This window comes from Ornithorhynchus anatinus, chromosome 1 (genome assembly GCF_004115215.2).
Source record: "Ornithorhynchus anatinus isolate Pmale09 chromosome 1, mOrnAna1.pri.v4, whole genome shotgun sequence".
Lineage (NCBI taxonomy): Eukaryota > Metazoa > Chordata > Mammalia > Monotremata > Ornithorhynchidae > Ornithorhynchus > Ornithorhynchus anatinus.
In genome coordinates, this window is record NC_041728.1 from 67,913,246 (window position 1) to 67,940,903 (window position 27,658).

The 27,658-nt window shown below is 43.1% G+C and overlaps 1 protein-coding gene across 2 annotated transcripts in view; it reads left to right on the forward strand.

The window, feature by feature from the left end:
- Positions 1–27,658, forward strand: part of SOS1 (SOS Ras/Rac guanine nucleotide exchange factor 1) — a 189,703-nt gene that overhangs the window by 145,168 nt on the left and 16,877 nt on the right. For both annotated transcript variants that reach the window (XM_029058905.2, XM_029058907.2), the window contains exons 11-15: positions 19,744–19,825; positions 20,575–20,697; positions 20,910–21,013; positions 22,338–22,560; positions 24,582–24,701. In XM_029058905.2, coding sequence (XP_028914738.1) covers positions 19,744–19,825; positions 20,575–20,697; positions 20,910–21,013; positions 22,338–22,560; positions 24,582–24,701 — 652 coding nt within the window. The remainder of the gene's footprint in view (positions 1–19,743; positions 19,826–20,574; positions 20,698–20,909; positions 21,014–22,337; positions 22,561–24,581; positions 24,702–27,658) is intronic.

Genomic DNA, 27,658 nt, shown 5'->3' on the forward strand with positions numbered 1-27,658 from the left:
CGCTTAGAACAGTGCTCGGCACATAGTAAGCGCTTAACAAATACCAACATTATTATTATTACGAGCAATTTGGGTTGGACACAGTCTCTGTCCCATATGGAGTTCACAGTATCAGTCCCCATTTTACAGAAGAGGGGCACAGAGAAGTGAAGTGACTTACCCAAGGTCACACCGCAGACAAGTGGCAGACAAGTATCCTCCCCTGCTCCCAACCTAATGCTCAGAAGGGGAGAAAGGCGATTTTAATTCGATGGGAGTGTGAAATCTCCAATTAAGGTGCCAGAAGTTTAGGGTCAGTCAGTCACAGGGTCTTCCTGCTACCTGCTAAGGCTGGGTGGTTGTGGCAGCCAAGCAAGTAGGATGCTCAACTCGGGTGGAGAAATGCCATGTGGCCTGTGGGAAGCAGCTGGGACAAGGCAGTGAGTTAGGCTTTCACAACCCATCCACTGGATTTGTTCAGACTTTGGAGTCCCGAATTGGATTTTGGGACAGAGAAGCAGCCTGGCCTACTGGATAGTGTCACAAGGACCTGAGTTCTAATCCAGGCTGTGCCACATATCTGCTTTGTGGCCTTGGGCTAGTCACTTCACCTCTCTGTGCCTCAGTTCCCTCATCTGTAATATGGGACTTGAGACTGCGAGCCCCATGTGGGACAAGGACTGTGACCAACCTGATTTGCTTGTGCCCACCCCAGCACTTAGTGTCTGGTACATGGTAAGCACTTAGCAAATACCACAATTATCATTATTATTATTATAGCAAACTGCATTGCAACTGGAAGTAGAAAGAATCCTTCAATCCTTGGGTATGTTTTTTTTTCTTTCAAATATGTGAAACAAAAGCCCTTGACCATCAGCCCCTAAGTGGACTCCCTTGAAACTCTCCTTCTTCTCCTGCTCCACGCAGCTGAGGCTCTTTCCACATAAGCAAATCTCCTATAGCATCCCTTGTTTTCATTTATCCTTTCATTCATTCAGTTGTAATTATTGAGCACTTACTATGTGCAGAACACTGTACTAAGCAGTTGAGAGAGTACAATATAACAGTAAATATTAAGATTAATATTAAGATTGTTAGCCCCACAAGGGACAGGTTCTGGGACTGTGTCCAATCTGATTTGGCTGTTTATTCCCCAGCGCTTAGAACAATGCTTAATGTATAGTAAGCGCTTAACAAATACCATCATTATTATTATGAAAAAACAGACACATTCCCTGCCCACAACGAGCTCATAGTCTAGAAGGGGTGACAGACTGCAATATGTCCCCAAAACAGACACATTCCCTGCCCACAACGAACTCATAGTCTAGAAGGGGTGACAGACTGCAATATGTCCCACATCCCCTGGAAGACCTCCTCCTCTTTCGATTTTCACCGAGTCACTTCTCTCCCTTTCTCTATGGCTGCCTTATCTGGACACGTTTCCCCGACTAATTCCCTTCACCTTCCTACTCATGCTTTCTCACCATTCCAGTGCACATTTCAGAGTAGCAGCATGGCATAGTGGATAGAGCTTGGGCCTGGGGGTCAGAAGGTCATGGGTTCTAATCCTGGCTCCGCTACTTGTCTGCTGTGTGATCTTGGGCAAGTCACTTCACTTCTCTGTGACTCAGTTACCTCACCTGTAGAATGGGGATCAAGACTTTGAGCCCCGTGTGGGACGGGGAAGTGTCCAACCCAATTTGCATGTATCCACCCCTGTGCTCAGTACAGTGCCTGGAACATAGAACTTAACAAATACAATGATAATTATTATTCTTGTTATTGATTTATCACTCTCTACCTTCATGATTTCATTGCACTGTGTCTTCATTCATTTATTCCTCCTGTCTTTCCCTTTAGATATTAAGGCCTCGTTAGAGCAAAGATTTCCTTTGATACTATTTCTGATAGGGTTTTGTTTTGGGGTTTTTTGTGGTATTTGTTAATCACTTACTATGGGCCAGGTACTGTACTAAACACTGGAGTAGTTAGAAATTGAGTTGGGCACAATCCCAGTGCCACAGAGGGCTCACAGTTGTAATCCCCATTTTACAGATGAGGTAACTGAAGCACAGAGAAGTGACTTGGCCAGGGTCATACAACGGGCAAGTAGTGGAGCTGGTATTAGAACCCAGGCTTTCTGACTCCCAAGCCCATGCTCTTTCCACTAGGCCACTGTGCTTACTTTGCAGAGAGCACAAAAAAGTACCCAAAGGCCCAGAATAGCACTTTTTAGTTTGTTCCCCCAACTTGGACCAACAGTATTTTGAAAAAGCTTGGAACTGACAGTCAGTCAATCAGTGGTATTTATTATGTGCTTACTGTGCTCAGAGCACTCTACTAAGCGCTTGGGAGAGTACTGTATAACAGAGTTGGAAGACCCGATCCATGCTTACAATGAATATACAGTGGGGCTGAATAGATCTTAAATTCATTTGAAATCATCTCCCCTTCAAATCGTCGGTTCACTCTGCGGCCTTTGGGCCCTGCCTTTTGTTGACCAGTGGAAACACCATTACTCTGAGGATCAGGAAACCTGAGCTCTCGTCCCAGTTCTTCCTTCAGTTTGGTTATATGCATGCACTTTGCAAATGTCTACTTCCCCTCTCAGGTTCGCACCTAGAGTTTCCAGTACCCTACCAGTCTCAACTGCGGGAGGGAGGGTCAAGCAGAGACCTACCCATTCTATTCCTAGCTTGGTCAGTGGCTAGCGAGTGGAAGGCAATCTGCTATGAGTCAAAACTCACCTGTGCTGGGCAGCAGCGGCACGGGAGAGAGTCGAAGGCGGAGACTCGAGTTTACTGTGCGCAAAGTAGCAATGGTAAGCCACTTCTGAATTTATACCAAGAAAATCTCTGGACGTTCTGGGAGAAATGTGCCTATGGCATCGCTTTGGGTCGGAGACAGTGAGACAACATAAGACAAGACAAGCCTGCACCCCTGCCCACCTCCTCTCCCATTTCCCTCCAAGGCCCAGCAGGGATGAGAGTTTCCATCCCTCTTATTGTCCCATCTCCTTCCTACCATTCCTCTCCAAATTCCTTGAGCAGTTTGTCTACAACTTCTGCCTCTTCTTCTTATTCTCCAGTTCTCTCCTTGACCCCCTCCAGTGTGGCTTCCGCCCCTTCACACCACGGAAACCACCTTCTCTAAGGCCCCCACTGACCACCTTCTTGCCAAATCCAATGACTTTCACTCTATCCTAATCTTCCTCCACCTTTCAGCTGCCTTCAACACTGTAGATCACCCCCTTCTCCTGGAAACATTATCCATCCTTGGCTTCACTGACCCTCTCTTCTCCTAGTTCTCCTTTCTCTGGTCATGCATTCTCAGGCTCTCACTGGCTTCTCTTCCTCCCATCCTCGAAGTATTGGTTCACTCCCACGGCTTCAACTCCCATCTCTACGCTGATGATCCCAAATCTACCTCTCCAGCCCTGACTTCTCGTCTGTAGTCTCAGGTTTCCTCCTGCTTTCAGGACATCTTTACTTGGATGCCTGCCAACACCTCAAACTTAACATGTCCAAAGCAGACTTATTTATGTTCCCACCCAAACCCTATCCTCCCCATGACTTCCCCGTCCCTGTAGACAAACCCCCACTTCCCGGCCCACAGCACTTATGTATATATGTATATATCTTTAATTCTATTTATTTATATTGATGCCTGTTTACTTGTATTGATGTCTGTCTCTCCCCTCCGCCCCCAGAATGTGAGCCCGTTGTGGACAGGGATTATCTCTCTTTATGGCTGTATTATACTTTCCAAGCACTCAGCACAGTCCTCTGTACACCGTAAACACTCAATAAATACGATCTCATGAATGAACAAATGAACACCACCATCCTCTCCATCTCTCAGGCCCATAACCTTGGCATTATCCTAGGCTCATCTCTCTCATTCAACCACATAATGAATCTGTTACCAAATCCTGTTAACTCAACCTTTGCAACATTCCTAACCACCTCCCCCATCCAAACTGCTACCATTATTAATCACTATTATTACACAGCGTGGCTCAGTGGGAAAAGCCCGGGCTTAGGAGTCAGAGGTCATGGGTTCAAAACCCGGCTCAGCCACTTGTCAGCTGTGTGACTTTGGGCAAGTCATTTAACTTCTCTGGGCCTCAGTTACCCCATCCGTAAAATGGGGATGAAGACTGTGAGCCCATGTGGGACAACCTGATCACCTTGTATCCTCCCCAGTGCTTAGAACAGTGCTTTGCACATAATAAGTGCTTAAATGCCATCATTATTATTATTATTGTTAACAATAATAATAATCTAAGCACTTACCCTATCCAGTCTCCTAGGTGACCTCCCTGTATCCTGTCTCTCCTCACTCCAATCCGTAATTTACTCCACTGCCCAGATTGTTGTTCAAGAAAACCGTTAGGCCCATATCTCCCCACTCCTCAAGAACTTCAGTGGTTACCCATCCACCTCGGCAGCAAACCGCCATTCCTTACCATCAAGTGTAAAGCACTCATTCAGCTCTCCTCCTCCTACCTCACCTTGCTAATTTGTTACTATACTTGGCCCCTCTTACACCAGCATTTTCACCACACTTCCATCTTGTCTATCTTGGCGCCAATCCCTTCCCACACCCTCCACCTGGTTTAGAACTCCCTTCTTCATCTACAGCAGGTTTCTACTCTCTGCCCGTGGGAGGCCTTAGTAAAATCATCTCCAAGAGATCTTCTCCAACTAATCCCTCTCCCTTCTGCATCACCTGTACCCTTTAAACATTTGATATCCACCCCACCTACAGCCCTTATGTACAAATTCCCTGAACTCGTTGTGGGCAGGGTTCATATCTACGAACTCTGTTACAGAGTAATAATAATAATGGTGGTATTTGTTAAGCGCTTACTATGTGCCAAACACTGTTCTAAGCACCGGGCGGATACAAGGTGATCAAGTTGTCCCACGTGGGGCTCACAGTTTTAATCCCCATTTTACAGATGAGGTAACAGGCACAGAGAAGTGAAGTGACTTGCCCAAAGTCAAACAGCTGGCAAGCGGCGTAACCGGAATTAGAACCCATGACCACTGACTCCCAAGCCTGGCTCTTTCCACTGAGCCACGCTGCTTCCTAAGTGCTTAATGCAATGCTCTGCACTAAGCATTCAATAAATACCATTCATTGATTGATTAATTGAAAAAATGCGAATGACAATGCCTGAACAGCTAGCACTAGAATCAATTCCTCCTTGCAGATTCTTGGTCCTGACAGGAGGCTACAACCACTAGCAGGTATCAAAGAGCCAATATAATTCTGGTCATCATTAGGAAAGGGAGGGAAAAACACCCAGCAAAAGACAAGAATTTTGCTGCTTTTATATATATTTTAAAAAGCTGTAGTTAGCCAAATTGGGAAACCTGGGTGCACTTCTGTTTGTTAAATTTTAGGAAGCACATAGTGGAGGAGGGCTACCAAGATGATTAGAAACAGGTTCCTAAAGATGAGGATTTTTTTCAGTCTGGGAAGACTGAAGATGGAAGCAATCTGACAATGCTTTGCACACAGTAAACACTTAATAAATACAATTGAGTGAATTGAAGGTAACAAAATCACAAAGTTTATGAAGGGTATCACCATCAAATTGTTGTCCTCCTAATTCCATTTGCTTTTTTTAAAAAAAAAATGGTATTTGTTAAGCCCTTACTATGTGCCAGGCAACCTAATCAGGTTGGACATGGTCCATTTCCCACTTGGGCCTCAGAGTCTTAGTTCCCGTTTAACACTGAGGCACAGACAAGTGAAGTAATTTGCCCAAGATCACACAACAGATACATGGCGGAGCCAGGATTAGAACCCAGGTCTTTCTGACTCCCTTGCCTGAACTCTCTCCACTAGACCACACTGCTTCTCAAGGAAATAGCTTCTCCTGGGCTGTTTCCCCAGAAAGTCATGCCAGTCCAAAATATCAGTAGGTTCTAGAGGGACTTTGGACCATGATAGGGATGATCCATCTGGACTAAGTGATTTAAGGGGAAAGTGCAAAGCATCCATCCTTAACCCTGAGGATGGTTGTCTAGGAGATTAAAGGGCCCACGTCTCCTCCAACTGACGTAGCGGAATATCAGTTTGGCTGGAGTATTAGTCTGACCCCAGAATGGGGTTCTGAAAAAAATCATCACCAGGTGATGTCATTTCACATTTTCTAATAAGAGTATTTTCAGCATAGCCTTAATCACTTGCAGGACTGGAAATTCACTTTTAAGCGTTTATAAATAATAACCTTTTGAATAGATGAGGTTTAAAATAGCACACATGGATAATTTTTCAGAGGTATTAGGTTTCGTTCTGGAGTGGTCAATTTTAGCAAAATGTGATGACCTTGAAGGTAGAGATCAATCAAAGCTGAAATTATATGGGAAATCAAGTCTGTTTAAACTGAAGGGGCGGGGAGAACTTTCCTATGCAGAGCAAACTTGTTCCTCCTTTATAATGAATAGATATATAGAAAAATCCAGTTCAGTTTAAAGTACAATTGTTTTTTTCTGTGGAATGTTTATTTAATTCATAGATGGTTGTTGAAAAGACCCCCCCCCCAAAAAAAAAACACTTTTAGCTCTTAATTGATGCTCAGATAATAATTAAATTGTGTTGGAGTCATTTAGCGTTACTGGTTTGGGGCAATTTTTGATCTATAGGGCAGAGCCATTCTATTTTTAAAACTCTCTGATATGTTAAAAGTGGTTGTGCGTCAGCATCGTGTCCGCTTCCTTTCCTGAGGAATTTGGGGGGGATTGTTTATCAGTCCTTGCTCAGCGCCTCATTGTTCCTTGTTGGCTTTCCAAATGGCTGTGGGGAAGGGAGAATTGTCCCAAGAACAGATATCCTGGATTGACCGAGCTTGGTTGATGGAGTTTGGAAACGGGGGGGAGAGGTCGCTTTCCTAAATAAGTGATTCAGCAAAATGGATTTGGGGGTGGGAGGGAGTTTGTGTGTTTGTATATCTGTCTGTGACTGTGTGTAACGGTCTAACAGCATTTACTTTGGCTACAGTTGACATTTTATTAGCATAAACAGTGACCAGAAATGGAGCGAATTCACCGGCCTCAAGTAAAATGCATATCGGTGTTATTTCCAAAGAGTATACTTGAATCATTCATTCATTCATTCAGTCGTACTTATTGAGCACTGACTGTGTGCAAAGCACTGTAGTAAGCTCTTGGAGTACAATATAACAACAAACAGACATTCCTGCCCACAATGAGCTCACAGCCTAATCAACTTGACATTTTTGGGGAAAGTGAATGAAATTAATAGAACCTCAATAGCCATTAACTCAGCATACCCAAGAGATCATTAAAATCAGAAGGTGATTTTGTAAAATAAACTGTTGTGGTATAATCTGCAGTCTTAATACACAATTCCTGTTACTCTAGGTCAACTCTTAATATAGCTTAAGCACTAGTTAAGCACTGTACTAAGCACTTGGGAGAGTATAATGTAGCAACAAACAGACACAGTTCCCTGCTCACAACGAGCTCACAAAGTTATAACAGTTATAACGGTTCCAAGGTCCAACAGTCCCCTTCCTTCCCCACCCCCCTTTCTTAATGCTATATATTACTCCTTTAATTTGCTTGGATCCAAAGATGTCCATAAAAACTTTTGGTTTTATAATATTAATTGATACGAAGGCAACTATCAGACCACAATGTAACTGTCAAATCAAGCTGGATAAGAATGCCTGAAGATGTCATTTGACATCTCCAATTTGCTTTTCTTATAAGAGCTATTGAAAATTTGACGTATTAATAGGAAGAATTTAGAATGGTTGTGGGTTTACAATAGGGATGATGCATTAGCTAATTTTTTGAGTTCAGCTAAAGGACAGCAAGTTTGGAAAGTAAATATGGGAACTCTAATTTTTATCAAAAAGTAAGTAGAGAGACAAATTCAGCCTTGTATTTTGGGTGGAATTAATGTGAACTAGAGTGTTCTACCCTGAGTATTGTCAGTCGTTCAGTTAATGGTATTAACTGAGCATCCAGAGTGTGCAGAGCATTGTATTAAGCTCTATGAAAATAGAATTGGTAGAAGTGATTCCTGCCTGCAAGAGATTTACAATCTAGCAGGGATGACGTATGTTAAAGCGAGTTACACAGAGGAGGAAGTAATTGAGTATTTTAGATCTGTACTTAACTGCTGGGCAGCGGTCGTTGTGGGGAGGGTACTGAATATGTAAATGGTTAAGGGATGCAGAAGTGCTGAAATGGCAGTTGGAGGCATATTTTGTCTTATGCTGTCGAGTCGGCTCCAACTCATAGTGATGCTATGGACAGATCTCTCCAGGTACGCCCCACCTCCACCTGCAATTGTTCTGGTAGTGTATCCATACAGTTTTCTTGGTAAAAATACGGAAGCAGTTTACCATTGTCTCCTTCCGTGCAGTAAATCCGAGTCTCTACCCTCAACTCTCTCCCATGCTGCTGCTACCCAGCGCGGGTGAGTTTTGACCCGTAGCAGATTGCCTTCCACTCCCTAGCCACTGCCCAAGCTAGGAACGGAATGGATAGGCCTCTGCTTGACTCTCTCCCGTAGTCGAGACTGGTGGGGTACTGGAAGCTCTCCAGGTGCAACCCTGAGAGGGGAGGAGGTACATAAACCAGGAAAATTAGAAGAAAATAGGGATTGGTAGGGAAAATTAGAAAAAACAGGCATTGATACTCTGGCACAGATCACACCCTCCCTCCCCCATCAAACAGAAACTCCTTTGCCATCGGCCTGAAGGCGCTCAGGCAGCTTTTTCCCTCCTACTTGGACTCCTAGATCCTCTATTTACAACCCAGCGTGCCAGCTGGACTCCTCCAATAGCAGCCTACTCTCTGAACCTCAATTTCAGCTTCTCGTTGCCGACCCGTTGCCCACATCCTTACTCTGGCCTGGAGCTATCTCTCCTTTCATATCTGATAGTCCATTGCTCTCAAAACCCTCTTAAAATCACATCTCCAAGAAGCCTTCCCTGTCTAAGTCTTTCAGTCATTCATTCAGTCGTATTTAGTGAGTGTTTACTGTGTGCAAAGCACTGTACTAAGCACATGGGAAAGTACAGTATTACACCAAGCGGGCACATTCCTGCCCACAGTAAGTTCACAATCTAGAGTCTTCATTTCCCCACCCATCCTTCCCCTCTTATTCACCAATGCACTTGGCTGTGTATACTTTAAACACTTTGATATACACTCCAGCCTCAGAGCACTTATGTACATCCTTATTGTCTACTTTTTATGGTATTTGTTAAGCACTATGTGCCAGACACTCTGCTAAGCACAGGGATAGCTACAAGCTAGTAGCCTTGGACACAGCGTCCCATGTGGGGTCACAGGCTTAACCTCCGTTTTACAGATGAAGTAACCGAGGCACAGAGAAGTTAAGTGACTGCCCAAGGTCACACAGCAGACAAGTGACAGAATTAGGATTAGTACCTAGGACATTCTGCCTCCCAGGTCCGTGCTTATCCACTGGGTTGTACTGCTTTTCAATTATTATTACTCTACTAACTCTATGGTGGTATATTTTCCTTAATTGAGAACAGTGTTGTGGCCACAGTAGGTGCTCAGTAAATGCCATTAATTGATTGGATCACCTCTGGGAGGGGTGATTTCAGAAAGGCTTTGAGATGGGGAGAGTTGTGGCCTATTAGATATGAGGAAGGAGGCCCAGGAGGGGGCATTAGCAAGTGACTGGCAATGGGAAAGGTCCGACCAAAGTATAGGTTGGTGGGTGAGTGTGAGAAGACGGAAGAGTGTGAGCTGGGGTTTGATAGGAGAAGAGGGTAGATAAGTAGGCGGGAGACAGCTGATCAAGAGCCTTAAAACCTTGCTCAAGTAGGTAATGAGATTGTATTCATTTAGAGAATAATAATAATTGAGATATTTAAGCACTTACTCTGGGCCAGGCAGTGTACTCAGCGCTGAGGTGGATACAAGCAAATAGGGTTGGACACAGTCCCTGTCCCACATGGGGTCACAGTCTCATTCCCCATTTTACAGATAAGGTAACCGAGACACAGAGAATTGAAGTAACTTGCCCAAAATAACACAGCAGACAAGCGGTGGAGCCAGAATTAGAACCCATAACCTTCCGACTCCCGGGCCTGTGCTCTATCTTATGTGCCATGCTGTGTACCAAAGACATACCGGAGTCTGCATGCCATTATGTAGTAGAGATTAGAAATAGTTTTTTTTAGGCTAAGAAAGGACGCGAGACAGTAGACGGCACCACCATCCTTCCTGTCTCACAAGCCCGTAACCTTGGCATTATCCTTGACTCCGCTCTCTTATTCAACCCACATATTCAATCCGTCACCAAATCCTGTCAGTCCCACCTTCACAACATAGCTAAAATCTGCCCTTTCCTCTCCTTCCAACCTTCTACCACATTAGTACAATCACTCATCTTATCCTGCCTGGATTACTGCATCACCCTCCTCGCTGACCTCCCAACCTCCTGTCTCTTCCCACTGCAGTACATGATTAGTGTTAATAGGGTAGAAAGAGGTAGGCTCTGAGCTATTTTAAAAAGGAGAGGTGATTGAGAAACGACATTGCCCTGTGGAAAAAGCTCAGAGCTGGAGTTCAGGACACCTGAGTTCTAAACCTAGCCCCACCACTTAACCGATATGCGATCTTGAGCAGGTTGTTTCCCTTCTCTCGCCTCAGTTTCCTCAACTGTAAAATAGGGAGAAAATGCCTGTTCTCCTTCACTTTTAGACCATGAGCATCATGTGGGACAGGGACTGTGTCTGATTTGATTATCTTTTATCAACCCCTGCACTGTGCTTGGCACCTAGTAAGCATTTAACAGGTGCCATGGTTATTATTTATTATTATTAGGGTTGGCAAACAGAAGGAAAAAGCTCCATCAAATCTAGTCTGTAGCTCTGAAATAATAATAATTGTGGAATAATGGGCACATTCATTTCCTACCCTTGGACCTGTTGGGAGCTGTGGCCAAGGATTCATTAAAAAAAGATAAACAGCATGGCCTAGTGGAAAGAGCACTGTCCTGAGAGTTAGAAGGGCCTTGGTTCTAATCCCGGCTCCACCGCTTGTCTGCTGTGTGTGACTTTGGGCAAGTCACTTAACTTCTCTGGGCCTCAGTTACCTCATCTGTAAAATGGGGATTAAGACTGTGAGCCCCATGTGGGACAGGGACTATGTCCAACCTGATTAGCACTGTTATATACTTCACCGCTTAGTAAGTGCCTGGACATAGTAAACACTTAACAAAAACATTTTTTTTTTTAAATCACCCTTGGAATGGATGTGGATTCACACTGAGGATGATGCATTAGTCAATTTTCTGTGCACATAGTTCAAGTGACGATGATTTAGCTTGGCTTTTAGACCAAAAAAGCACTAGCACCAAACCCCCCTTTCCTTCAGTTAATGAGAGTTAAGTTGAAAAAAAAAATCATTTATTTACTCCCAAACAGAGCCAGCCACTGAGTGATTTTTCCTTTAATTTTTTAGTTTTCTGGGTTGTTTAATATTCCTTAACATTAGCAAATGCAAGTTTTTCACTGCCAGTATAATGTCTTCTTCCCTCAATGTGGGAAACATTTACCTGGAAACCACAGAAACAAAGTATAGAGTTTAAATGTGTTTCCTAATATAAAAGCTTAAATGTGTTAGACATAACAAAACTTCTTCTTTAGATATTTTCTTACATTTTAATGGAAAATAATTTGGTTTAAGGAATGTGCATATGTGCCTCCATTAATGTGTTTGCTCTCTGAAAGCATTCAACTTGGGCCAAATCTGATTTATTTTTGGTTTTGGAGGGGCCGGTAGAGGTGTTTTTTTGGCAGGATTTTGCTCTCCCTCACTTCCACTCCAGCTAAAAACAGCTTAAACTTGAGCCACTCTAAATCCTGTGACAACAGGGTTTGATTGTGGGAGTGTTTATTTCATTTCCAGCTTCAGAATCCCCTCCTCTGTGTAGCCTGCAGGAAGGTACAGCTGCTACTTCCCAAAACTTTAAAGGAGCTTTAATCAAGAGCGAGAGCACCAAAATTAGATGAAGTGTTCTTATCTTTGTGCAATCTGCACTCTTGTTTGTTCTTAAAAGCTAGTTTAGTGATGTGGATTATTGTGAGTTGGTTCTCTTTATGCTTTCACTGAAGGAACTGCTTTGCTGATGAGTCTGTTTGGTATGAAGCATTTATGCAGAAACAATATGGATAAATACATTTTTGGATTAAGGGAAATCAAGTACAGTGCTACATTTGTCTTTTACTTCAACCGTGGTTTGTTTATTTTCATTATTAAAATCTTTAGTCTGGGTTTTTTTAAAGAGAAGCAGCATGATGTAGTGGATAGAGCGTGGCCCTGGGAGTCAGGAGGTCATTCATTCATTCAATAGTATTTATTGAGCGCTTACTATGTGCAGAGCACTGTACTAAGTGCTTGGGATGAACAAGTCGGCAACAGATAGAGACGGTCCCTGCCGTTTGACGGGCTTACAGTCTAATCGGGGGAGACGGACAGACGAGAACAATGGCAATAAACAGCATCAAGGGGAAGAACATCTCGTAAAAACAATGGCAACTAAATAGAATCGAGGCGATGTACAATTCATTAACAAAATAAATAGGGTAATGAAAATATATACAGTTGAGCGGACGAGTACAGTGCCGTGGGGATGGGAAGGGAGAGGTGGAGGAGCAGAGGGAAAAGGGGAAAATGAGGCTTTAGCTGCGGAGAGGTAAAGGGGGGATGGCAGAGGGAGTAGAGGGGGAAGAGGAGCTCAGTCTGGGAACGCCTCCTGGAGGAGGTGATTTTTAAGTAGGGTTTTGAAGAGGGAAAGAGAATCGGTTTGGCGGAGGTGAGGAGGGAGGGCGTTCCGGGACCGCGGGAGGACGTGACCCGGGGGTCGACGGCGGGATAGGCGAGACCGAGGGACGGTGAGGAGGTGGGCGGCAGAGGAGCAGAGCGTGCGGGGTGGGCGGTAGAAAGAGAGAAGGGAGGAGAGGTAGGAAGGGGCAAGGTGATGGAGAGCCTAGAAGCCTAGAGTGAGGAGTTTTTGTTTGGAGTGGAGGTTGATAGGCAACCACTGGAGTTGTTTAAGAAAGGGAGTGACATGCCCAGATCGTTTCTGCGGGAAGATGAGCCGGGCAGCGGAGTGAAGAATAGACCGGAGAGGGGCAAGAGAGGAGGAAGGGAGGTCAGAGAGGGAGGTCAGAGGTCATGGGTGCTAATCTCAGGTCCGCTTCTTGTCAGCTCTGTGACCATGGGCAAGTCACTTCACTTCTCTGGGCCTCCATTACCTTATCTTTAAAATTGGGATTGAGATTGTGAGCCCCACATGGGGCAGATACTGTGTCCAACCTGATTTGTGTATATCCACCCCAGGGCTTAGTACAATTCTGGGCACGCAGTAAGTGTTTAACAAAAACCATAATTATTATTATTTCTCCCCTACCACCCCAAACCAGCAGAGGCCAAAAATAAACCAAGATTTGGCTGAGGTTGAATGCTTTCAGAGAGCAAACATGGTAATGGTCTGTACACATGTACCCTCCTTAATCCAAATTATTCTTCATCCAAATATTTAAAAATTGAAATGTAAGAAAACTCTTCCCCCATCCCAAGTTATTAAAGCACATCTCTGTCAAATTCTATAGCAATAACAGTAATAATGGCATTTATTAAGTCTTTACTATGTTCTGAGCAACTGGGGTTGATTAAAAATAATCAGTTCAGACGCAGTCCCTGTCCCCGACAGGGTTCACAGACAAAGAGGGAGATGGGTTGATCCTTGCATACAAGCAGCTTACAGTCTGGAGGGGAGACAGACATAAAAATAATTTACAGATATGTACATAAATGCTGTGGGACTAAGGACTGGGTGATTAAAGGGTAGAAATCCAAGTGTCAATCACACTCCTCCCTTTCAAAGCCTTACTGAAGGCTCACTTCCTCCAGGAGGCCTTCCCAGACTAAGCCCCCCTTTTCCCCTGCTCCCCATCCCCTCCTCCCTGACTCCCTTTGCTCTACCCCCTTCTCCCCACTTGTACATATTTTTTATTCTATTTATTTTATTAATAGAATCTATAATTCTATTTATTTGTATTGATGCTCTTGATGTCTGTAAACTCTTTTTGATGCCTGTCTCCCCCCTCCTGGACGGTGAGCCCATTGTGGGCAGGGATTGTCTCTATTTGTTGCTGAATTGTACTTTCCAAGCACTTAGTATAGTGCTGTGCACACAGTGAGCGATCAATAAATACAATTGAATGAATTGAGTGAATGAGTAAAGGGTACAAATTCAAGTACTGGGATGAAGTAGAATGTAGAGGGGGACCTGAGGTTAATAAGACATTGAAGATGGAGAGGGAGAGCATCTGTTGGCTATGAAGGGGGATGGGAGTTCCAGTCCAGACATAGGATGTGGGCGAGGGTTCGACGGCATCATAGATGAGATCGAGGGGCAGGGAATGGGTTGGTGTTAAAGGAGCGAAGCGAGCATGCTGGGTTGTAGTAGGAAATCAGCGATAGAATGGGGCAAGGTGATTGAAGGCTTTAAAATCAACTGTAAGGAGTTTTTGTTTGATATGGAGGTGGACCAGTCAATCAACCAGTGCTATTTATTGAGCACTAACTAAATGCAGAGCACTGTTTAAGCACTTGGGAGAGTACAGTGCAAACTGGGCAACCCCTGAAGGCTCTTGAAGAGTAGGGAAACATGGACTGAGCTTTTTTGAGAAAAATGATCCAGGCGCAGAGTGAAGTATGGACTGGAGTGGGGAGAGACAGAAAGCAGGAGGCTTTCAGCCATCAAGGCAGAATAAGACTAGGATAAGTGCTTGGGTCACTGGAGTTCAGTGACCCTCATTATTCTCACTTAGACCACCCTCTCCCCGGGGTGGGAAGGTAGGCTGTGGATTAGTGGAAAAAAGGGCACTCCCTGGTGACTGAATAGCATTAGTCAATTTCACAGCCCATAAGCCTAGAAATCTTTATCAAGTAAAACTTGGTCCTCAATCTCTGGGGTCATAAGTGATCATCATCAACATCTACAATAGTATTGATTGGGTGACTCCCTTTGTGGGGCCATGAGAAGCAGTATGGCCCAGTCGAAAGAGCACGGGCGTGAGAGTCGGAGGAGCTGGGTTCTAATCCCGGCTCCGTCACTTACCTGCCATGTGACCTTGAGCAAGTCATTTCACTTCTCTGAACCACAGTTCCCTAATTTGCAAAATGGGGATTCAATCCCTGTTCTTCCTCCTCCTTAGACTGTGAGCCCTTTGTGGGGCTTGATTGTCTCGTATCTATCCCAGCGCTTAATACAGTGCTTGGCTCATAATGAGCACTGAACAAATACCGCTATTATTGTTATTAAGGGCCTGGGAGAATAAAATACAGTGGAGTTGTATGGAAACACGATCCCTGCCTTCAAGGAGTTTATAGTCTAGGTGGAGGAGTTTACAGTCTAGAGATTCCAGGAGAGCACCTGTAGGTGGACCGTCCAGCTTGAAGATGGAGACCCAAGGCCTCGTCAAGAGTTCTTGTGTTCCCAAAATGCTCATGCCAATATCTCAGTAGCAAATGCTTGCTTTACTTAGAGATTTTTTTCAGTAATGACATCAGATCTGTGAGCTTTACCATCGTCTGTGGTTTTGGCTGCTGTAGAGATTTCCGCAGAGTGGAGGCCATATCTTTACCTCACGCAATCAGTGGTGTTTATGAAGTACTTGTGCTGTGTGCAGAGCACTGTACTAAGTGCTTGGGAGAGTATGATATAACAGAGTTGGTGCGGGACAGTGTCCAACCTCATTATCTTGTATGTACCCCAGCCAGAACATTGCTTAGCACATAGTAAGCACTTAGCAAATACCATAAATAATGATTATACTAAGTGCTTGGGAGAGTTCAGAACAACCAAGATGATAGACATGTTCCCTGCCCACAATGAGTCTTTTCTCTATGCTGTGTGTGGTCTCATCACAGAGGTGAAAGGAATATTTCCAAGGTCACCAAAGTGCTGTTTGCCATCAATGCAGTTTTCCCTCTTTTTTCTGATGAGAGTGGGGTGGGTGATGCCGGGGTAGTGGGAATGTGAGAGCCTTGAGGGTTTTTCAGTGATTAGTGGAAATCTTTAGTGTAGTCTCCGGCAGGTGAAGTGGATAGACTCGGAGTCAGAAAGTCAGGGCTTCTAATCGTGGCTCCACCACTTTTCTGCTGTGTATTCTTGGACAAATCGCTTCACTTCTCTGTGTCTGTTACCTCATCTGTAAAAAAATGGGAATTTAAAGTGTGAGCCCAATGCGGGACAGGGACTGTGTCCAATGTGACTAACTTGTATCTACCCCAGCGCTTAGAACTGTGCTTGGCACATAGTAAGCACTTAACAAATACCATAGTTATTATTATCATCATTTTTTGGTAACCTGTTTGGTTATACAGTCCTCAATCCGATCTACAAAGTGCATTGCCTGTTTCTTTAGGCCTGTATCGGGTTGGGATTCCAAGCGGCAAATTGTTAATTTAGTATTGCTTGCTTTGGAACAAGCAGCTCTTTGATCTGAGTCAATTTTCATCACCACATAGGCATACACACACCCGCCCCTTTGTGTTGGGAAACAAAGGGATTTTTTGCACTCTTGTCGGTGATTCGCATAATTTGCTATTTACGCCATCAAAAGTTACAGCCCTCAAAAATCTTGCTTTTTCTTGTCTTGGCTCAACTTCAAAAGCAGTGCTTCTTAGGAAAAACCCCACAAAAATAAATCTGTAAAAGAAGCTTTATGCCACCCATACTCTATCAGCCCTGCATACCTAAATCCTTCCACAGAGCTCTTAGTAGGCTGCCGATTCAGGTAAGGACAGAGGAAATTGGCAAATAAGGAAAAGAATCTAGCATATATGGGAAAGTGTTTCCTTTGTCAGTCTTTACAAAACTAGAAGCAGCGTGGACTAGAGGATGAAGCTTGGGCCTGGAAGCCAGAAGGACCTGGATTCTAATCCTGGTTCTGTCACCTGTCTGCTGTGTGACCTTGGGCATGTTATGTACTCTGTATGCCTCAGTTATCTCATCTGTAAAATGGGAATTAAGACTGTGAGCACCATGTGGGACATGGACTGTGTCCAATCTGATTAGCCTCTATGTACCCCAGAGCTTAGTAGAGTGTCCAGCACAAAGTAAGCGCTTAAATATGATAAAAACAAAGAAAAAAAACCCAGTGAATTGTGGGCAGGGAATGTGTCTACCAACTTGGTTATATCGTACTCTCCCAGGTGCTCTGCACACAGTAAGTACTCAAATACCTTTGATTGAGTTAATACTGCAGTAACTTGCATTTAGACTGTTTTCACTTATTTTGTTTGGTGGATATAGTTAAATTTCATTTTGGTATAATTGAATTTTTCCCTCTGGTGTCGTCATAAACTCCTTAAAGGCCAGGCAGTTTCTGTCTTTATAACCCCTAAAATGCTTAATGCAATCCCCACTCCTCAAGAATCTCCAGGGTTATCCATTCACCTTGGCATAAAACAGAGACTCCTCACCATCGTCTTTAAAAGCACGCAGTCTCCTTGCCTCCTCCTATTTTACCTCACCGATTTCCTACTACAGACCAGGACGCTACTCACTGTACCTCGATCTCATCTCTTTGGCTGCCGACCCATCGCCCGTGTCCCGACTCTGGCCTGGAATTTCATCCCCCTTAATCACCCTCCCCACTTTTAAAGGCTTATTAAAATGACATCTCCTCCACGTGGCCTTCCCTATCTAAACCCTCATTTTCTCTTCTCCCATTCCCTTCTGCATCACCCTTGCACTTATTTTTGCTCCCTTTGTTTACCCTCATCCCTTCAGCACTTTTGTGCATAATCGTACTATGTTTTTATGTCAGCTTCCCCTCTAGACTGTGAACTCATTTTGCGGAGCGAACATGTTTATCAACTCTGTCATTTTGTACTCTCCCAAGCTCTCAGTATAGTCCTCTGCCCACAGTGAGCACTCAGTGAATTCAGTTGATTGACTGTTCTACGTATGGTACGCTCAAAGAAAATTCTTGACCAGTTCTTTCAATAAATTGCAAATATTGTTGTAAACTGAAACCCTTCTTTCCTCTTAAGCTGTCTTCCCTTAACTTTCCCATCCTACTTAACAACATCTCGATTCTCCCTGTCTCACAAGCTTCAACCTTGGTGGGTTGTCTGACTTTGCCTACTTTTCTCCCTCATTCAGACCATCTGAGTTCTGCTGGATCATCCTCTGTAATACTTCACTCACTTGTCACTTCCATTCCACCCTTAGAACTACCAAGGCATACACTTCATCGCATCCTGCCTGGAATCCTGTTACCGGCCTTTGCCTCCAGCTTCTCCTGTCTCCAGAGTATCTTACGTATAACTGTATATATCCTTCTAAAATGCCAAAATGCAAAATCCCCTTATCCGAAATCTCCCCCTGCTCATGTAAAGCAAAAATCCCTTACCTCAAGGCTATTGCTCAGTGCAGTGGTCAGCACACAGTAATTGCTTAATCAATCGGAAAGCAGAGTGGTCTTGTGGTGAGAGCATGGGCCAGGAGTCAAAGGGCCTGGGTTCTAATTCCACCTCTGCTACTTAAACAAGTGAGAAAATCATTTAACCTCTTTGTGATGCAGCTATGTCATCTAAAAAGGGGATTAAGACAGCGAGCCCCATGTAGGATTGTCGCTGATGAGCCTTTATCCGCCCCAGTGCATACTTCAGTGCCTGATACATAGTAAGTGCTTAACAAGTGCTGTAAAAATAAATAAATGCCATATGTAACCTCACCTGCACATCATCTGTACCCTCTTAAAAATCTGCTTCTAGTCCTCAACTTCTGCTCTTTTCAAGCAAAACTGTTTCTTGCTTTCACTTCACTGGCCCTCTAATGCTTCATTCTTTTTTTTTTCCTCCTTGTATGGATCTTTCACTCTTTTCAGCTTTACCAAATCATTCTCTCCCCTGCCCCTTTATAACCATTTTTAAAAAAGCCCCTCCTTCAGGAGTCTGTCTCTGAGTAAACCCTCCACCTTCCCACGTAGACCTTCCTCTCAGTCATCTCAGCGCTTAAATATTGATATAATGAAATTGTGATGTATAACTTTTTTCACAGCGTTAAAGCCCTCATTTCCTCTGCTCCCTCTCCCTCCTGTTTCACCCTCACCCCCACAGCACTCGCGTCTGTGTCCGTCATTTATTTGTATTAATGTCTGTCCCCCCTCCTAGACTGTAAGCTCCTGGTGGTCACAAAACATGTCAGCCAACTCTGTACTCTCCCAAGCACTTAGTACAGTCTTCTGCTAGCAATAAGCTTTCAATTAAATGCAATTAATCAACTGATATTAATTTTTGTATTTTTCTCCCGTTAGATTATAAATTCCTTTGCCGGGGGCACAGATTGTTTCTTATACTATGTCTGTCTACCCCTAAGGGCCTAGTGTAGTACCCTAAACCCAGGCTGTACCAGGTGCTCCACACTGGTGGTGATGATCAGTAGAGGTGGAAAGCAGTAGTCATCCCAAATGTCACAACTTTTCATAACACGTAGTATGTTGTCGTCTCCGACCCATAACGACACCAGAATACTGGAATCTCTCCAGGTGTGATCCTGAGGGGAGTAGTATGTAGTAGATCTGTTGAAATAATGCGGGGTTGTACTTTTGAATTGTACTTTTGAATTTTTAAATATTTTTTAAAACTGTGATTGTGGGAATCAAATGATGCGATTAAAATTGGGGGAATATCTCTTTGTCTACTTTAGATCCCAATTTTGTTCGGACATTTCTCACCACATATAGATCTTTCTGCAAACCTCAAGAGCTTCTAAGTCTTCTTATAGGAAGGTATGTAGTCAAAATAATTTTACTACAGAATGGTATTTTAATAAATGCATTTTTGAGCTCTAAACAAAGCCTAGATTGGAAACTAACAATTGATTATAGTTCTTGGAAAAAATTCTGACCAGCTAGTGGTAGTTCTTGCAGTTATTTCACAGATGTGTAGGGTTTGTGCATTGTTTTAGCCTAAATCTAGTAATAATTTGAGAACTTCCACCAAATCTTTTAGAAGATCACTTAGAAAATGATTGGGGCTCAAGTAATATGCTCTAGTAAGTCTGCCTCATCACTCAAATGGGTAGTTACCAAACACATGGAGGGACTCAGAACAGTACTGAGAGAAAATCAAACATATGCAGAGTCATGTAATTTTATTTGACTGAGCCAGCATTTATAGAGCCCTGGATAATAACTTGGAAGGGTTTGAATGGTTGGAAATCAAATGATCATGAGATTATAAAAGAACAGAATTGGGTAAGCAAACACACACTCTATGTATATTTAATGCTTATTTTTCGTGCAGTGGCGTAGAACCAATTTATTTCTGGTAGCAATTTTCCCCCTGGAGTGGACTTTGCTAGCCCAACAAATCTTCAGACTCCATGATTGTAGGGCTTCTGCTTTATAGAAGCCAATTACATTCTCACTGATTCAGGTCTTGACCCATTTTCCTAGTCTTTATTGAGAGTGTTTATTTGCAGGTTTCCACCTGTATCTATTTCATCAACAATTTTCCCTCTTTCTCCCACATTTAGGTTTGAAATTCCAGAACCTCAGCCAACCGAAGCGGATCGGAGAGCGATGGAAAATGGAGATCAGCCCCTTAGCGCAGAACTCAAAAGATTTAGAAAAGAATACATTCAGCCCGTGCAGTTGCGGTAGGTCCTGAAGTGAAATCATTGGCAACCCAGAGTGTAAACAGGATGATAAGAGGATGAGCTTAGGCAGTATATTGTATACCTTGACCCATTGGGTTTAAGTCAGCGTGAGTTATATTTTTCATTTGAAATTTTGGTGACCAAACTTCTTGGGCAGTTCAGTTAGGTGAATTCACTTATCTTTTTTTTTTAAAAAAAAAAAAACAACACAGGGTATTAAATGTATGTCGGCACTGGGTAGAGCACCACTTCTATGATTTCGAAAGAGATGCAGATCTTCTTCAGCGGTTGGAAGAATTTATTGGGACAGTCCGAGGTATGTTAGATTTTTTTTGTTTTCATTTTTCAAACGTCCACTTCAGTTAATCCCTAAATTTTGCTGTGCATCGTCCACTTGGCGTTAACTCGTTTGTGTTTGAGCCCCTGATTTTACTTAAGAAGGAAAAAACCATCAGTTAAATTCACTCCAACCAGTACCAGGGGCTGTATGGTTATTGGTAAAACTTGGCTACTCACTTGTTACTCTCTGCAATCCTGCCGCAGATCTGCCCCTGTGCCCTATCCCAGCAACTCCTGGGAAGCAGCGTGGCTCAGTGGAAAGAGCACGGGCTTTGGAGTCAGGGCTCATGAGTTCGAATCCCAGCTCTGCCACTTGTCAGCTGTGTGACTGTGGGCAAGTCACTTAACTTCTCTGTGCCTCAGTTCCCTCATCTGTAAAATGGGGATTAAGACTGTGAGCCCCACGTGGGACAACCTGATTCCCCTATGTCTACCCCAGCGCTTAGAACAGTGCTCAGCACATAGTAAGCGCTTAACAAATACCAACATTATTATTAACTCCTATAAACCTGTCCTGCAGTTGTGCATTCTCTGCCCAAATTCGTAGAAGAAAAAGCAGAGAAGATGAGTGGAAGCAAATGGAGTGTTCTCTGGCTTCTCCCTCCCTTCTTCCCAACCACTGTCAACGCTCTCATCCATTTACTGGAACTAGAGTTTTCCAACACAGACCATCCTTTCCCTCTGTTTCATCTAGCTACTCTAGCTGAATAGGTAAAAAGCGTTCTCTTCAAGATGTTGGTGTACATTGCATTGGTATCGGGGTTATTCCAGAATCGAAGTAAGCATTTTAGAATTCTTTGGGGACCAGCCATCTCAGTTATGTGAGAGGCTCTCTTTAGTGGGTGCTAATGGAGGGATTATGAGATTTAGAAAGAAGAAATCCGTAACAAATTTGAAGGTACAATGTGAAAGAATCACCCTAAGGCTGATTGGATCTTCGTGTCCAAAACTGGGCCCTCTCCCACTGTGATTTGTGGAGCGTGCTATTATTATTAATCAATATTATTAAATATATGATTTATTCAGTGCAGAACACCAAATGCTAAGCACTCAGCCGAGTTAAATAGGTAGAGGACACTATCACTGTGCCTTCGAGTTGGTTGCAGCTTAGAGGAATACCATGCAGTCTATATTAAGGTCGGGGTGAATATGAATAGCGGATCTAATATCAAAGTTGAGACATTTTTTCAAGGCAATCAATTTTGGAGATTGACTTTGGAAAATTACCCTTACAGCCTAAAATATACACATTGGGTCTTGAGAATTAAAGGACTGTCTTTCTTGAATGTAACACTTTTCAGGTAAAGCGATGAAAAAATGGGTTGAATCCATCACAAAGATAATCCAGCGGAAAAAGCAGGCCCAAGCCAACGGACCAAGCCACAACATTACATTTGAAAGTTCACCTCCTGCCATTGAGTGGCATATAAGCAGACCAGGGCACACAGAGACTTTTGACTTGCTCACACTGCACCCAATAGAAATTGCCCGACAACTCACTTTACTTGAATCTGATCTTTACCGGTAGGTGATGGGCACTTGGAATACTAATCGTGAGTGTACACCAGTTTGTTCTGTGTTTAAAAGATCTATTTACCCAAAAGTATTTCCATTTTTGATTTATTTATGGTTTTCATGAAGCACTTACTACCTGTCAAACACTGTTCTTAAGCTCTATGGTAGATAGGAGTTAACAGGTTGGATACAGTCCCTGTCCCACATGGGGCTCAGGGTCTCAGGAGGAGGTACTTTTTTTCATACGCTTTTCTAATGCCTGAGAGTTTGTTAGAGATTCTGAAGTTGGTGTCTAGTCATCTTACAGGTTTAAATATAAACGGTTCGACGTGCCTACCAATTTAAGTGAATGTGACAGTTTAACAATTTTCCAGATAGGTATTTATATACGTGGAGACAGCATAGCCTAGTGGGAGTCTTGAAGCCGGGATTGGGAAAACCTGGATTCCAGTCCCCTCTGTCTCTGGTGTGCTACGTGACTTTGGCAAGTCACATTACTTCTCTGGGCCTCAGTTTCCGCATCTCAAAAAGTAGTAGTTCCTGCCTCTTCCTCAAAGGGATGTTTTGAGGATAAAATGAGATCACTGATGTGGAAGCACTTTGGAAAAAATAAAAATATTGTACTCTTTAAAAAGGCATTATTTCCATTTCCATTTGAGACCAGTATTTGCAGACATTATGTCTTAGTCAGCTAGCTCTAAGTCAACTGAGTAACGTGAGCCTTCACTGTTAGCAATCACAAATCACTTTTCTGCATTTGTGTTCATTGAAATTCAGAGCGAGTCACATGTTTTGGAAGTAAATACATGTAATTACTTAAGTTTAAACGGTTGCAGGTGTAATGCTAGGTTGTTCTAAAGAGATACCATTTGGAAATAAGACCAGTGAATGATGTTTCTTCACTTGATGATGTGCTGCTCATTGATGTCTTCTTAAATAACTGTCCATTCATTCTGCTTTATTGCATTATGATAGGGTTCTGATTGCATTTTAGGGTCTTTATTTGTAAACTTATGGCCTTTATTAATTTATCAGACCCTTTGCTTTGATACATCCATTAGCCCAAGCATTATCCTTTTCTAGGTAATGAAAAGCCCAAGTTTATATATGTAATCTCGTACTTGGTAAATAGTTTTCTTCTTATTGACTAGAAGTCTGAAGAGTGGGTTCTGATTTGTGCTTTTTAGATTGTGAGACAAGCTTTAGAGACCGTATCTAATTCCCACCTATCTAGTCTTTCCCAGCACTCAGTACATTGTTCTGCGCACAGTAAGCGCTTAACTATTTTGACTTCTTGTACTAGAGGTGTCAAAATATCAAAAGTCAGAGTATGCTTTCCCTGGAATCTGCATCTTAATTTGGCCGTTCATCTCACTGTTCAAACTACTGTACGACCCTGCAGAGTAACCATCGTAATGTGCTATAATGAGGCTAATCTGACCCCATCTGGACGTTGAAGATGCATTGCTTTAGAGTGACAGTGATGATGATAATGGTAATGGAGTCTCCCACTGAACCTTGGTCCTGAGATTTACTGATTGCTCACTGTGTGCAGAGCACTGTACTAAGCACTTTAGAATACAACAAACCTGGCAGACACATTCGCTGCCTAGAACAAGCTTACAGTTTAGAGGGGGAATCTAAAGATGCCAGGATTATAAACGTAGGCATTTGGGGAAATAGTTTACTAAAGTAAATTTATATTGTGATTCTGTCACTCTATTATCCAGTCAATCAATGGTATTTATTGAGCGCTTACTGTATGCAGAGTACTGTACTAAGCGTTAGGGAGTGTATAGCATAACAGAGTTCATACTTGCATTCCCCTCCTAAAAGGAATTTATGCTAACCTGCTCTTCCCAAGAATTCGTCCCTCTAGAGGACATGTTCTCTGTATTTTCACTTTAAAGATTAGGTGTGTAATTCATTTTTATTCAGAACAGTTGTTTCAGAAGCACGCCTGTTAAATTAGAAAAAGACCACTTTGCCTAATTACAGTAAGTCTTAACTTTATTTATTTTTTTTTTCAGAGCTGTTCAGCCATCAGAGTTAGTTGGAAGTGTGTGGACAAAGGAAGATAAAGAAATTAATTCTCCTAACCTGCTAAAAATGATTAGGCACACCACTAATCTCACCCTGTGGTTTGAAAAGTAAGGCTTTGTAAAAGCTTTTAAAAGCCAGAAGTCACCTTTCTTTTTCCGATTACATTTGTTGTGTGCAGTTATTAAGAAGAAAACCACCAGAGCATAATCTCCCACAGTGAGGAGAAGCGGCATGGCCTAGAGGATAGAGTGCGGACCTGGGAGTCAGAAGGGCCTGGGTTCTAATCCCGGCTCCACCACTTGTCTTCTTTGTGACCTTGGGCAAGTTACTTGACTTCTCTGGGCCTCAGTTCCCTCTGTAAAATGAGGATGAAGACTCTCAGCCCAATATGGGACATGGACTGTGTCCAACCTGATTTGCTTGTATCTACCCCAGCGCTTAGTACAGTACCTGGCACATAGGAAGCGCTTAACAAATACCATTAAAAAAAAAAGTGGGCCGCTAACAGGAGATAGTTGATTCGGTCAGTCTAGTGGGGGGTGGGTCATCCAAGCAAATGCTGTTCTTCGGAAGTGAGGCTCCTTGATGGGCCCAGGAGCCCATCGATAATGTTGGGGTGTCATGTATGCCCTACTGACGTTCCCAGAAATGCATCCTAATACTGTTGCTGTGAAACTCTGGGCTTGCATCTTCTGGGGTCACAGCATTTATATTAGTGCAGCTCCCTCAGCTCCAACCCAGCTACAACGTCTAGGAGGCCTCGAGAATGCAAAACTCCCATTCTCCACTCTCTCATAGTAATTATGGCATTTGTTAAGTGCTTACTATGTGCCAGGCATTGTACTAAACAGTGAGGGAGAAGCAGTGTGGCTTATTGGATAGAGCACAAGCCTGGGAGTCAGAAGGTCATGGGTTCTCATCCCAGCTCTGCCACTTAATAATAATAATAATAATTATTATTATAATGATGTTGGTATTTGTTAAGCACTTTGTGCTGAGCGCTGGGGTAGATACAGGGTAATCAGGTTGTCCCATGTGGGACTCACAGTCTTAATCCCCATTTTACAGATAAGGTAACTGAAGCCCAGAGAAGTGAAGTGACTTACACAGCCCTTGTTTGCTGTGTGACCGTGGGCCAATCATTTCACTTCTCTGGGCCTCAGTTACCTCATCTGGAAAAGGGGGATTAAGAGTGTGAGCCCTATATGGGACAGGGACTTTGTCCAACGACTACCTTATGTCTACCCCAGCACTTAGAACAATGCTTGGCACATAGTAAGCACTTACCAAGTACCATTATTATTATTATTATTATTATTAATAATCATTATACAAACAAACCATGTTGGGCACAGTCCCTTTCCCACATGGGGCTCACAGTCTTAATCCCCATTTGACAGATGAGGTAACTGAGCCAGATTCTGAGGAGGGCAGGACTCTGGCCCACAGCTAAGAGGTTGCACTTGGGTGGGTTTAGGAGGGAGTTGGGCCTGGGCTGGCTTACACGTTTTCTGAAAGAAGGGGAGCACTCCAGCCCTGGATTTTTGCTTCTCGTGTGGGGAGAAGAACCAATTTTGAACAGGGCTAACCTCCTTCCCCTGGTAATAGTTTGAACTCACGTCTAAAAGGATTGTTTGAGAAGAGGAAGTGGGACTGATCAAAGGTATACCAGATGTTACCAGTCCTAAATTCTCGAAGATTTTAGCACATTGATCCTCAGAGCTCTGAGCTGGGCACAGGAGCATACACGAAAGGAGGAGAAGACATGGCGCCTACCATCAGGAAATTTACAGTTTCATGGGAGAGTAGATAGTAACTGCATTGAAAGTACTCAATTACCAAGGCACCAGATACTAACATGATTACAGGGAATTAGGGAAGCAGCATGACCTAGTGGATAAAACACAGGCCTGGGAGCCAGAGGACCTGTGTTCTAATCCCGGCTCAGCCACTTGGCTGCTGTGTGACCTTAGACAAGGCACCCAGCTTTTATGTTCCTCAGTTTCCTCAACTGTAGACTAATAATGATGGTATTTAAGTGCTTACTATGTGCCAGGGACTTTACTAACCACTGGGGTGGTTACAAGCAAATCAAGTTGGACACAGTATGGAAATTCAATTCCCGTTTTCCCTCCTACTTAGACTGTGAAACAAGTATTGTTTCTGACCCAATTAAATAGAACCTACCTCAGCGCATAGAACAGTGCTTGACCCAAAATAAGTGCTTAATAAATGCCATTTTAAAAAAAAATTCTGAATGATGATTCAAACACGAGTCTCTTAAATGACCTGATTTTAGATCAGCATATTCCCTGACAAACCAAGCCAAATTGGTTTTGGTTCTTTCACACATGATCACATTTGGATCCAGGTGATTCTTAGAATTTGAAGAAAACTGATATTGTAAAAGGCACATTTGGAATTTAAGCCCTGATTTCATGTTTTAATGCACTTAGTTTGACTTGTTTTTGGTCTTTGTTTTTCCAGCTTTACTGCTGAAGGCTTATTTTCTGGGATTTCAATACAATAAATGTCAAGATTGTTTTTACTCCATTCACCCAGGCTAAATTAAGACTTTGGGTAATGAAGAGAGAGGGAAAAATAATTGTAATAGCAAAAATATTTAGATATTAAATGTTCACTGGTAACAATAAACCTGCTTTCCTTTGAGTATAACACACTTCCTTTTAGCCAAGGGCTATTTTACTGACTATAATGTGTATCTTCCAGGCATTCTCCAGCATTCAAATTTGAACTGTTTTTGTTTTCACAAATCTTTAAATTTAACCCTATACTATCAGAAGTTGTTTATATGTTTTTAATACCTGGAAGTGTACCCGATAGGTTTCTGTTTATCGAAGCAGAGCATTAACTTTGCCCATAAATGCTTGGCAGTCAGGTGAATTGTAGGAGACAAAGAAAGCTTTCTTTACTTCCCGAACAATTTCCTGTCAAACACTTCTGCACAGAACTCTGCACGCAGTCCATCTAGCAGGTTACCGGTGGTTCCCTGTCACCCACAAATCACCTAACTTCTCTGAGCCCTCTTGTGCTAAATGGAGAC